The sequence below is a fragment of the Populus euphratica genome, unplaced genomic scaffold (genome assembly GCF_000495115.2).
Source record: "Populus euphratica unplaced genomic scaffold, PopEup_1.0 scaffold129.1, whole genome shotgun sequence".
Lineage (NCBI taxonomy): Eukaryota > Viridiplantae > Streptophyta > Magnoliopsida > Malpighiales > Salicaceae > Populus > Populus euphratica.
The window spans coordinates 663,350-674,178 of NW_011499907.1; the positions used below are offsets into that span (position 1 = coordinate 663,350).

Here is a 10,829-nt window from a genome sequence, read left to right on the forward strand (position 1 = left end):
TATTTTCAAATAAAAATTATTTTAAAAAATAATTGTTATATTAATATCAAGCGGGACAAAAGCAAACATCAAAAGGAGTAAGAAAGGCGACGCATTATCTTTTAGTAATGTCCCTCAATTTTCTCGAGCTAAAAGATTCATTCCTGAATTCCCTTTTGGTCAAGATCTATTTGCACAGTCCCCTACACATTTTGTCGAGCTAAAGATTCATTCCTGGTGATTCTTTTTCTGGTCAAGTTCAACTCGAGGTTCTTTAAACCATGCAAGAGGAAGAATGGACAATCTTAGTACGATGAAACATGAGCGACATGTGAGGTGAATGGAATATGCATATCCCTTATTAATTGTTGTATCAATCACAGCATATGTCCATGACAAAGGCCCGCATTCATAAAATAAGCTTACATGAGTAAACAGCGTATTAAAGACCAAGCTTTGATATCTCGAAATCTTCTTTAGAACAAGCTCTACTGTTGTTGACATATTTCAAATCGCATGCAGCAATCATACTGGCTCTGGCGCTCTGCTGCTCAATATCTGCTCTCTAAAATTCATATGCATTGCTCTTTTCTGGAACAATAGGAAATCCCAACTTCCCTTCGAGTTTCCTAGACATGTGCTATATACAAATATGAAAACATCCACCTTAACTCGCTTTACAACAAAGGGCCTCTGTTTCTAAACAATCTTGTCACCTGGTCATGAGGTTACAAATACATTGACTACATCACTAGGTTTTTTAGGTTATAAATTACACAGAAAAAGCATTTCTACAATGAAGTAGGAGGGAGTTCACATTTTAGATTCTGAAAAACTAGTTGAAGAGGCCAAGCCTTCTACAGCTTAAGTTCTAACCAGTCTTTGTCTCCTCTCAGGTGAACTTCAAATGGAATGGCTTGGACTCTGCTACGGTACTCTTAGAACATTGGAAGAAGAGCCCGTGTACATGCCTGCAGGCAAGAGTGTCATTTGGTACCCCCCATCAAATGTGACCCAGTCATCTGATCTGGTACCAGCCCAATGCACTATATGATTGAAAATGGAATTCTTTTTTGTTTATAAGAAATGAACATGGGTTATGAACCTGATGAACTGAAAATAATTAAGCAGTGAAATGAAATAAATGGATGTTTTTCCAAATGACATATTGTAATTGAATAAGTTGTTATCATCAGAAGCCCAGAACAGGAGGGAACGAAAGGAGCTGAACTTGTTGCATAAATGGGAAAGGCATCTTGATTCTAATGGTATTTTCCAAATGTAGAAATAAGAAGCCTCCCAGAAAACCAAGACAGAATGACTGCAGCAACGCATGGATAGAGGGACCAAGATCACATTGTTCCCACAGATGGACATGACGGAAACGGATTTTCTTATTTTTTGAAACAACAATGAAAAGAAGAAAAGGAAAAGGAAAAACAGAAAGCAAAAGCAAAGGAAAAGGAAAAGAACTTGGAGTGTCCCATGCCTGGATTAGCTGACCCTTGTCATCCAACTGTATCGACCTCAGCAATTTTTGCTGCATAAACACCACTTCGTTTTGTTCTAGAATGACCTTTCCACGTACCAAGAAATGGTAAGATCCGGTTTGTGCTATCCTGCAATCAGTGAAAGGAACCTTGTAATTTCATTAACTCAATGCATGGAACTCAGTGTACTGTCAATACAAAACACAAAAGCTGCTTCTTCACCATCTGTAGAACATTTATAAATGTTCATTACTTGCACTGTTACTTTCGAGTGAAGGATGAAAAAGCACACCATCGCCTCTATCCTCAAGGAACATAAGAAGCATTTCTGAAATGCCTTTAGGGTCCATGATATGAAAGGCTCTTGCTCGCCCGTCTTTCTCTTGCGAATATAGGCAATTCTCACGAACAATAGTGATTTTTAATAATTTTAATGTATTAGCATTCAAATTGGTAAGGTTTAGGAATTTATTGGGAAACTAACATGTTCAAGCTTTATCATATTTGTTTTCCTCATATAAAAGTATTTTTTTTATTGATTATCTATTTTAGATTTTAATTGATTTTTATTAATTTGTTCTTTTTTATATTATTTAATAATTTTTTAGTGATTTTGAGATACTTCATAATTTTATGGATAGAATTGAATTTTACATATATTTTCTGCCTCCAATGAGAAAATGAAAGTTAAGGGGTGCTAATTGGTATAAATCAAACTTTTGAGGTGAAATTGAGATCTCTTATAAATCTAAGGTGGCAAACGGTGTTTCTGCATTATTAGTTTAGAAGTTGAAAAAGTACTACACGCTGTCAACAAGTGTTTCTGCATTCTAACGAGCAGTGTCTATGGACAATACTGCGAAAATAAAACAAGAAAACAGATTCAACAATTTTCCAAGAGGCCAAAGCTTCTAGTCGGCAGAAATATTTGTCAGCAAACACCTTACAGATCCAGCAAAGATTCTAATTTGGCAATAAAATGCAAGTTCCCTGACAGTCTATGATCCAGCCAACTAACCAAACAAAATTGGTCTAATCTACAGACTGTCTCAGCCTAGCATGGACAGGATTACATCAACTAATTCCCACAGCAGCAAGAAAAAAACAATCAAAAAGGTTTTATTGATATTTTTCATCTGGGATGTAGAACATCAAACTTAATGATCTTCCTCAGGGCCCTTAAACTGAATATTAGTCAAAGCCTCAAGATCTTCCTCATCGTGATGCTCAGGCTTCAAAACGCCAAACAGGAACTGTGATAGAGTATATCCTCATCGTGATGCTCAGGCTTCAAAACTCCAAACAGGAACTGTGATAGAGTAGATGGTCCCCAAATCTGATTCTGCTGATACCCTAAGCTGGACTTTATCCTCTGAGTCTATCTCCAGAATATCAGATAGAGTGTCCACAACATTGCTCAAGACCTTCTGCTTTGCCTCAAAAATGACTGCACTGCTATGTTGCATTTGTACACACCTTCAAAAATCACCATAGGGACATGATTTAGATCCAGTATAATTAACTATCCCTTTTCAATGGCAGGCTATATAAGGTTATTAAAATTCATGTCCCGTAAACAAAATACGTTCTTCAGAATATTGCATTTCAATGCATAGACGTGGGCGTGGATAATTTAACCTCCAAGAAAATCTGCTCCAGGGCCCAGACTTGCACTCCTGACATCAGACTTCTCATATCTCAACTTCACTTCACTTTGATATTCCTCCTATTTACATGTCTTTGCATTAAATATATAGTGAAGAATTCTTCAAACCATGCTCTCAGCATCTGTCTTCTTATACGCTTTTCCCTTCATTTTTGCCCAAATTTGGATCATGAAATCATCAATGAAACATTTGATAACTTGAACTACATGATTAATTGTACGTAAATAGCCACAGAAGTGTGTGCGTGTGTGTGTATTTGGCACGCCATATCCAATAGCTGCCACCACCCACCACTTGTGTAACACTTGCATTCAACCCATCGTTTAACACCCCTCATTCCAATGCAGACCTTCTCTATCCCCATTGGCTGGAGTCTTATGTAAAACGGGATTCATATAGATGTTGTCTTGCCTTAATTTGTATGATTAAACCAGCAAGTGCCCAGCCTAATCAACAATTTCAAAATTTTAACTTGTTGAGGGTGGAGACTATAGAGAGCGAAAGCCAACAGAACTGAAATTGGACATTGTTTGCTCCCTCTATTGATTCTCAGGTACAAAAGATGCACTCATGCCAACAGATGAGAAGTGAAAATTCAAGTTCAGCATCACAAATATCCAACCAAACCCTTCCATTTTACTTGTAGAACTTCATCACATTAACCACTGTTGTTCACTACTTTTAAAAGGAAAACCCACATGACTATAAAAAAAGAAGAAAGTAAACCATCTGACAAAGTAAAAGTAAAAAGGAAAAGGGAAAGAAATTCGAAGTCCATCTGCCCATGACTCTAGCTACTACATCCCCACATTATTCTTTCAATGGCCCAGCCACTCAACTGCTACTGCTTAAAGAAAAAGGACCAACCATGCCAAAGCAACACAAAATGCAATCAATATAATCATGTGCCTGCTGACTATATTTGATGGAGAACCATTTTCAGTACTTGATGCAGGTGCTGGGGTAGGTGCAAAATCTTCAACATTGATAGCAACTTTCATTCCATTCCAGCAATACCCTCCACTGCTCAGGAAGTAATAAGGCCTTGCCTCTGTCAGTTGAACCACATCCCGGCCGCCGCGCGTAATGTTCTTTATGAAACCTTGGTCATTGCAGTTCTCATAGTTTGTTTCGTTGACCTCCAGGACATTGTAGGAGTGCTTGTCAAACACAAAAACTGAAAGAAGGAAAAAAGAAAAATCCATGTTTTTTACCTTGTTTTGAGCAACATCTTGAGAAAACACCAGCACATCTCAATTATCAAATTAACACAACCTTAGTAAACGCTTCCGTATCTACCAATATGATGCTACACGTTGGCCAGCTAGTTGAAAACCCTTTTTTCTTCATCAGGGTTGGGTTGGTGATACCACCAATGATTGCTAGTTAAAATATCAGACACAGTTCCAAAATTTTGTTCACAGAAAAGCTTTTGTATTTAGAAAATTACCATAAACAGCAAAACATTGGTGACCATCCAAAATTTGCAAAGGGTACTAACCTAACCTATTCTCTCCCACCCCAGGCTAAAGTTCGATCTTCAATTTTCTGATTCAACATCAGTTATTACTGTTATCAAAATTCTCCTAGTTACTGATAAAATGAAAAGTTCCAAAATATTAATTCTATCTAATCACCAACTTTCTGATATATGTTAGGTAGTATAGATGGATTAGAGTTGAACAAATTGAGTGAATTAATGATCTTAATTCCCAACCTTCATGACTTCATTGGCTCAAATACCCCTTCCCATCTCATGAAAAAGACAGAGAAATCTCCAATTTACATCCAATTCAAGTCAAAAAAATCTCAATCATTCGTTTAATTCAATGGGAGTAACCCCTTACGGATAATCCTCGGACATCTAACATGTTTGAAAAAGAAAGTGGTAGGAAGAAAAATGGAATTACATGCTGGCGAGAAAGAAAGAGAGAGAAATTTACATACGAAGCCAATCACCAACGTAGAAATGCTCATGACTCTGATTCAACCAGTCAGTGTAATTATAATTTGGGATCCATCCTCTTGAGCCCACCTTATGTAGCTGCTCAGCAGCTACACATTCCACAATCATCATAACAGTCACTGCAATTATTGCCATGGACAATACTGTTTTTCCAATTGTCGTCCTCCCTGAATTCTCCATTGCTGTCACTCTCTCAGGACTCTATCAAAACCTGCTGACGGATGTATTTAGTAGAGTGTAAATTAACCAAGAAATATATGTATATATCCTGAACATATATGATGTTCACATGAAACTACCTGATCCATGATCGCTTGCTTTAGAGTCAAAAGTGGGGAGGATCATTTTTGGTAAGCTAAGTTGGGATATCAGATACCATGTAGGCTAGTACACTTTGACAGTGACGTCGCATGGGCTTACTCGCTTTTTTGACCTGTTTATGAAAATCTGTGCAATGGGACCATGCGGTTTTGTGTAACCGTACAAAATATATGGAATTCGATCTTATCTGAAAATAAAAGGAAGTGTAAGTGTTTTAAAATTTTTTTTTATCTATAAATATATTAAAATAATATTTTTAAAAAATTTATTGATAAGTATCAAAATAATTAAAAAAATAAAAAATAACAACGGTTTAATTGCAATGCCATTCATACTCTAAGTTTAAAATTCAATAAATCATATTAAAATAACTCTTTAAATTAAATTAAGAGTATTTATAATATAGGGACTCGTTGTAATGAGCCTTCTAAGGAGATTCATTGCTTTGATAATAAAAAAATCATATTTTTTTTTTATAATTAGAACTTTTAAATGGTTTAAAAACAGCTTTTCCCAAACCTTATAAGGAAAATATTTTTGGTGATTGATTTTTTATTTTTTTATCAAAATAATAATAATAACTAGGAGCGTTTTATTTGTTTTAGTGCATGCATGATGTGAAGAATCTCATTATTGGGCAATTTTATGTGCTTTAAATGCATGGGAGGAAAATGCAAGTGCACCATTATTTTGGGTTGCTATTAGTAATTATGATATAATAGATATTTTCTTTTTATCACCAATATAATTCGGTTAATCTACTGTGGAAAAGAATGTTACTGTGAAGTAAAAAATATAAAATAAAAAGGATAATACAAATTCTCTGCACGGAGGATGTTGCTTCCACGGGTTAGTAATGGTTGTAAGAAATGGGAACTTCTCAAATGAATTTCAAGGTTCAAAATTTGAAAATATATGGATAAAACGCAGCGGATAATTCAAGAGGAGATACAATTTTCCATTTCTTAATCTTACAACCAATAAATATGAACCATTAGATTAGGTATCTTTTTGTTCTAATTGGAAGTTAAACAAAAGTATTTAATTAAAAAAATAAAATAAATATTAATAAATTCAAACCATACTGGTCAATCTCATTGTAAATTTAATAATTTTATTATCTAACTTTTCTATATTAATATCAAAACTAATTATAAAATCTAAGTTAAAATCAATATAATCTAGTCAATTCATAATAGGTTAAGCATTGATCTTGTTTATCTATAAAAAATATATATTGATTGTTAAGTTTCAACTTGGTGGCTCTAGATTTTAGAATTATGCACTTATCACTTCACTATTTTATTATTTATGATCAAATATAGTAAAATACCGTATAGTTGGCCTACATTAAGCTTGAATTAATATTTTTCTAAAGTAAAAAGGGATGCCTAGACTATAATAGCATTTGAAAGGAGCAAGAAAAATATAGGATTCAAGTTATTGATTCAAATGGGTTCAATAAAATTAATTAATTTAATAATATAATTATTTTAAAAAGTCAATGACAATAAAAAGAAAAGGATGATGACTAATCAAAAAATAAATTTTTATCAATATTATGAAAAGATACGCTCTAGGTATTCTTAAAATATCTTAACGATCTTATTTGATAAAAAAAAAAAAATAAGAACATGATAACCTTATAAACAGAAAAAAAAAATATAAATCTCAATTATCAGCAAATAAAATGTTAAAGGACAAGCTGGAAAAAAATTCATTTTAAAAAAGAACAAAAAACCCAATATGAGTTAGTAAGCCAAATTCATGGAGTGGTCGTAAGATTGAGATAACCCTTTACAAAAGCAATTGAATAAATTAATTAAGGTCAATTTTCAAGTAAACTAAGTGATGAAAGTAAAAATTAAAAAAAAAAAACCAAGTCAATTTAGATTAACTTGACTAAGTCGTGACCCTAGACATGATATTAAAATAACTTCACAAAAAAAATTTAATGAAACTCAAGGCCCAATAACATAATGTTGAATAATGAAATAAAAAACATTTAAAAAAAACCACATCAGAATAAACTATTTCTTGGCTGCTAGAGATAGGGATTGAAGGCCATTTGACGACCCCAGCAACGTTGCCTTTTCCATCACACAGACAAGTTTTTGAGATATGCTGTCATTGTCATGTACATTATATTCTATTTAAAAAAAAATATTTTCAAATAAAAATTATTTTAAAAAATAATTGTTATATTAATATCAAGCGGGACAAAAGCAAACATCAAAAGGAGTAAGAAAGGCGACGCATTATCTTTTAGTAATGTCCCTCAATTTTCTCGAGCTAAAAGATTCATTCCTGAATTCCCTTTTGGTCAAGATCTATTTGCACAGTCCCCTACACATTTTGTCGAGCTAAAGATTCATTCCTGGTGATTCTTTTTCTGGTCAAGTTCAACTCGAGGTTCTTTAAACCATGCAAGAGGAAGAATGGACAATCTTAGTACGATGAAACATGAGCGACATGTGAGGTGAATGGAATATGCATATCCCTTATTAATTGTTGTATCAATCACAGCATATGTCCATGACAAAGGCCCGCATTCATAAAATAAGCTTACATGAGTAAACAGCGTATTAAAGACCAAGCTTTGATATCTCGAAATCTTCTTTAGAACAAGCTCTACTGTTGTTGACATATTTCAAATCGCATGCAGCAATCATACTGGCTCTGGCGCTCTGCTGCTCAATATCTGCTCTCTAAAATTCATATGCATTGCTCTTTTCTGGAACAATAGGAAATCCCAACTTCCCTTCGAGTTTCCTAGACATGTGCTATATACAAATATGAAAACATCCACCTTAACTCGCTTTACAACAAAGGGCCTCTGTTTCTAAACAATCTTGTCACCTGGTCATGAGGTTACAAATACATTGACTACATCACTAGGTTTTTTAGGTTATAAATTACACAGAAAAAGCATTTCTACAATGAAGTAGGAGGGAGTTCACATTTTAGATTCTGAAAAACTAGTTGAAGAGGCCAAGCCTTCTACAGCTTAAGTTCTAACCAGTCTTTGTCTCCTCTCAGGTGAACTTCAAATGGAATGGCTTGGACTCTGCTACGGTACTCTTAGAACATTGGAAGAAGAGCCCGTGTACATGCCTGCAGGCAAGAGTGTCATTTGGTACCCCCCATCAAATGTGACCCAGTCATCTGATCTGGTACCAGCCCAATGCACTATATGATTGAAAATGGAATTCTTTTTTGTTTATAAGAAATGAACATGGGTTATGAACCTGATGAACTGAAAATAATTAAGCAGTGAAATGAAATAAATGGATGTTTTTCCAAATGACATATTGTAATTGAATAAGTTGTTATCATCAGAAGCCCAGAACAGGAGGGAACGAAAGGAGCTGAACTTGTTGCATAAATGGGAAAGGCATCTTGATTCTAATGGTATTTTCCAAATGTAGAAATAAGAAGCCTCCCAGAAAACCAAGACAGAATGACTGCAGCAACGCATGGATAGAGGGACCAAGATCACATTGTTCCCACAGATGGACATGACGGAAACGGATTTTCTTATTTTTTGAAACAACAATGAAAAGAAGAAAAGGAAAAGGAAAAACAGAAAGCAAAAGCAAAGGAAAAGGAAAAGAACTTGGAGTGTCCCATGCCTGGATTAGCTGACCCTTGTCATCCAACTGTATCGACCTCAGCAATTTTTGCTGCATAAACACCACTTCGTTTTGTTCTAGAATGACCTTTCCACGTACCAAGAAATGGTAAGATCCGGTTTGTGCTATCCTGCAATCAGTGAAAGGAACCTTGTAATTTCATTAACTCAATGCATGGAACTCAGTGTACTGTCAATACAAAACACAAAAGCTGCTTCTTCACCATCTGTAGAACATTTATAAATGTTCATTACTTGCACTGTTACTTTCGAGTGAAGGATGAAAAAGCACACCATCGCCTCTATCCTCAAGGAACATAAGAAGCATTTCTGAAATGCCTTTAGGGTCCATGATATGAAAGGCTCTTGCTCGCCCGTCTTTCTCTTGCGAATATAGGCAATTCTCACGAACAATAGTGATTTTTAATAATTTTAATGTATTAGCATTCAAATTGGTAAGGTTTAGGAATTTATTGGGAAACTAACATGTTCAAGCTTTATCATATTTGTTTTCCTCATATAAAAGTATTTTTTTTATTGATTATCTATTTTAGATTTTAATTGATTTTTATTAATTTGTTCTTTTTTATATTATTTAATAATTTTTTAGTGATTTTGAGATACTTCATAATTTTATGGATAGAATTGAATTTTACATATATTTTCTGCCTCCAATGAGAAAATGAAAGTTAAGGGGTGCTAATTGGTATAAATCAAACTTTTGAGGTGAAATTGAGATCTCTTATAAATCTAAGGTGGCAAACGGTGTTTCTGCATTATTAGTTTAGAAGTTGAAAAAGTACTACACGCTGTCAACAAGTGTTTCTGCATTCTAACGAGCAGTGTCTATGGACAATACTGCGAAAATAAAACAAGAAAACAGATTCAACAATTTTCCAAGAGGCCAAAGCTTCTAGTCGGCAGAAATATTTGTCAGCAAACACCTTACAGATCCAGCAAAGATTCTAATTTGGCAATAAAATGCAAGTTCCCTGACAGTATATGATCCAGCCAACTAACCAAACAAAATTGGTCTAATCTACAGACTGTCTCAGCCTAGCATGGACAGGATTACATCAACTAATTCCCACAGCAGCAAGAAAAAAACAATCAAAAAGGTTTTATTGATATTTTTCATCTGGGATGTAGAACATCAAACTTAATGATCTTCCTCAGGGCCCTTAAACTGAATATTAGTCAAAGCCTCAAGATCTTCCTCATCGTGATGCTCAGGCTTCAAAACGCCAAACAGGAACTGTGATAGAGTATATGGTCCCCAAATCTGATTCTGCTGATACCCTAAGCTGGACTTTATCCTCTGAGTCTATCTCCAGAATATCAGATAGAGTGTCCACAACATTGCTCAAGACCTTCTGCTTTGCCTCAAAAATGACTGCACTGCTATGTTGCATTTGTACACACCTTCAAAAATCACCATAGGGACATGATTTAGATCCAGTATAATTAACTATCCCTTTTCAATGGCAGGCTATATAAGGTTATTAAAATTCATGTCCCGTAAACAAAATACGTTCTTCAGAATATTGCATTTCAATGCATAGACGTGGGCGTGGATAATTTAACCTCCAAGAAAATCTGCTCCAGGGCCCAGACTTGCACTCCTGACATCAGACTTCTCATATCTCAACTTCACTTCACTTTGATATTCCTCCTATTTACATGTCTTTGCATTAAATATATAGTGAAGAATTCTTCAAACCATGCTCTCAGCATCTGTCTTCTTATACGCTTTTCCCTTCATTTTTGCCCAAATT

The 10,829-nt window shown here is 34.7% G+C and overlaps 1 protein-coding gene across 2 annotated transcripts; it reads right to left on the bottom strand.

Moving 5' to 3' along the window:
• Positions 1-3,719: 3,719 nt before the first annotated feature.
• Positions 3,720-5,569, bottom strand: LOC105133487 (lamin-like protein). Of its 2 annotated transcripts, XM_011037513.1 has the most exons (3): positions 5,402-5,569; positions 5,084-5,313; positions 3,720-4,313 (listed from the first exon to the last, which is right to left on the bottom strand). In XM_011037513.1, exons 2-3 carry the CDS (start codon positions 5,280-5,282, stop codon positions 3,985-3,987), a joined length of 528 nt encoding a protein of 175 aa, XP_011035815.1. In that variant the 5' UTR covers positions 5,283-5,313; positions 5,402-5,569; the 3' UTR covers positions 3,720-3,984. The 2 variants fall into 2 exon arrangements, with proteins under 2 accessions (XP_011035815.1, XP_011035814.1); XM_011037512.1 differs by having other exon boundaries at positions 5,084-5,569.
• Between the last annotated feature and the right edge of the window lie 5,260 nt (positions 5,570-10,829).

Bases quoted from the DNA above. Each gene is read 5' to 3' on its own strand.
- LOC105133487 (XM_011037513.1), bottom strand. From the start codon at position 5,282: ATGGAGAATTCAGGGAGGACGACAATTGGAAAAACAGTATTGTCCATG. The intron at 4,314-5,083 runs GTATGTAAATTT...TCCTTCTTTCAG, and splicing joins CTACGTTGGTGATTGGCTTC to TTTTTGTGTTTGACAAGCAC.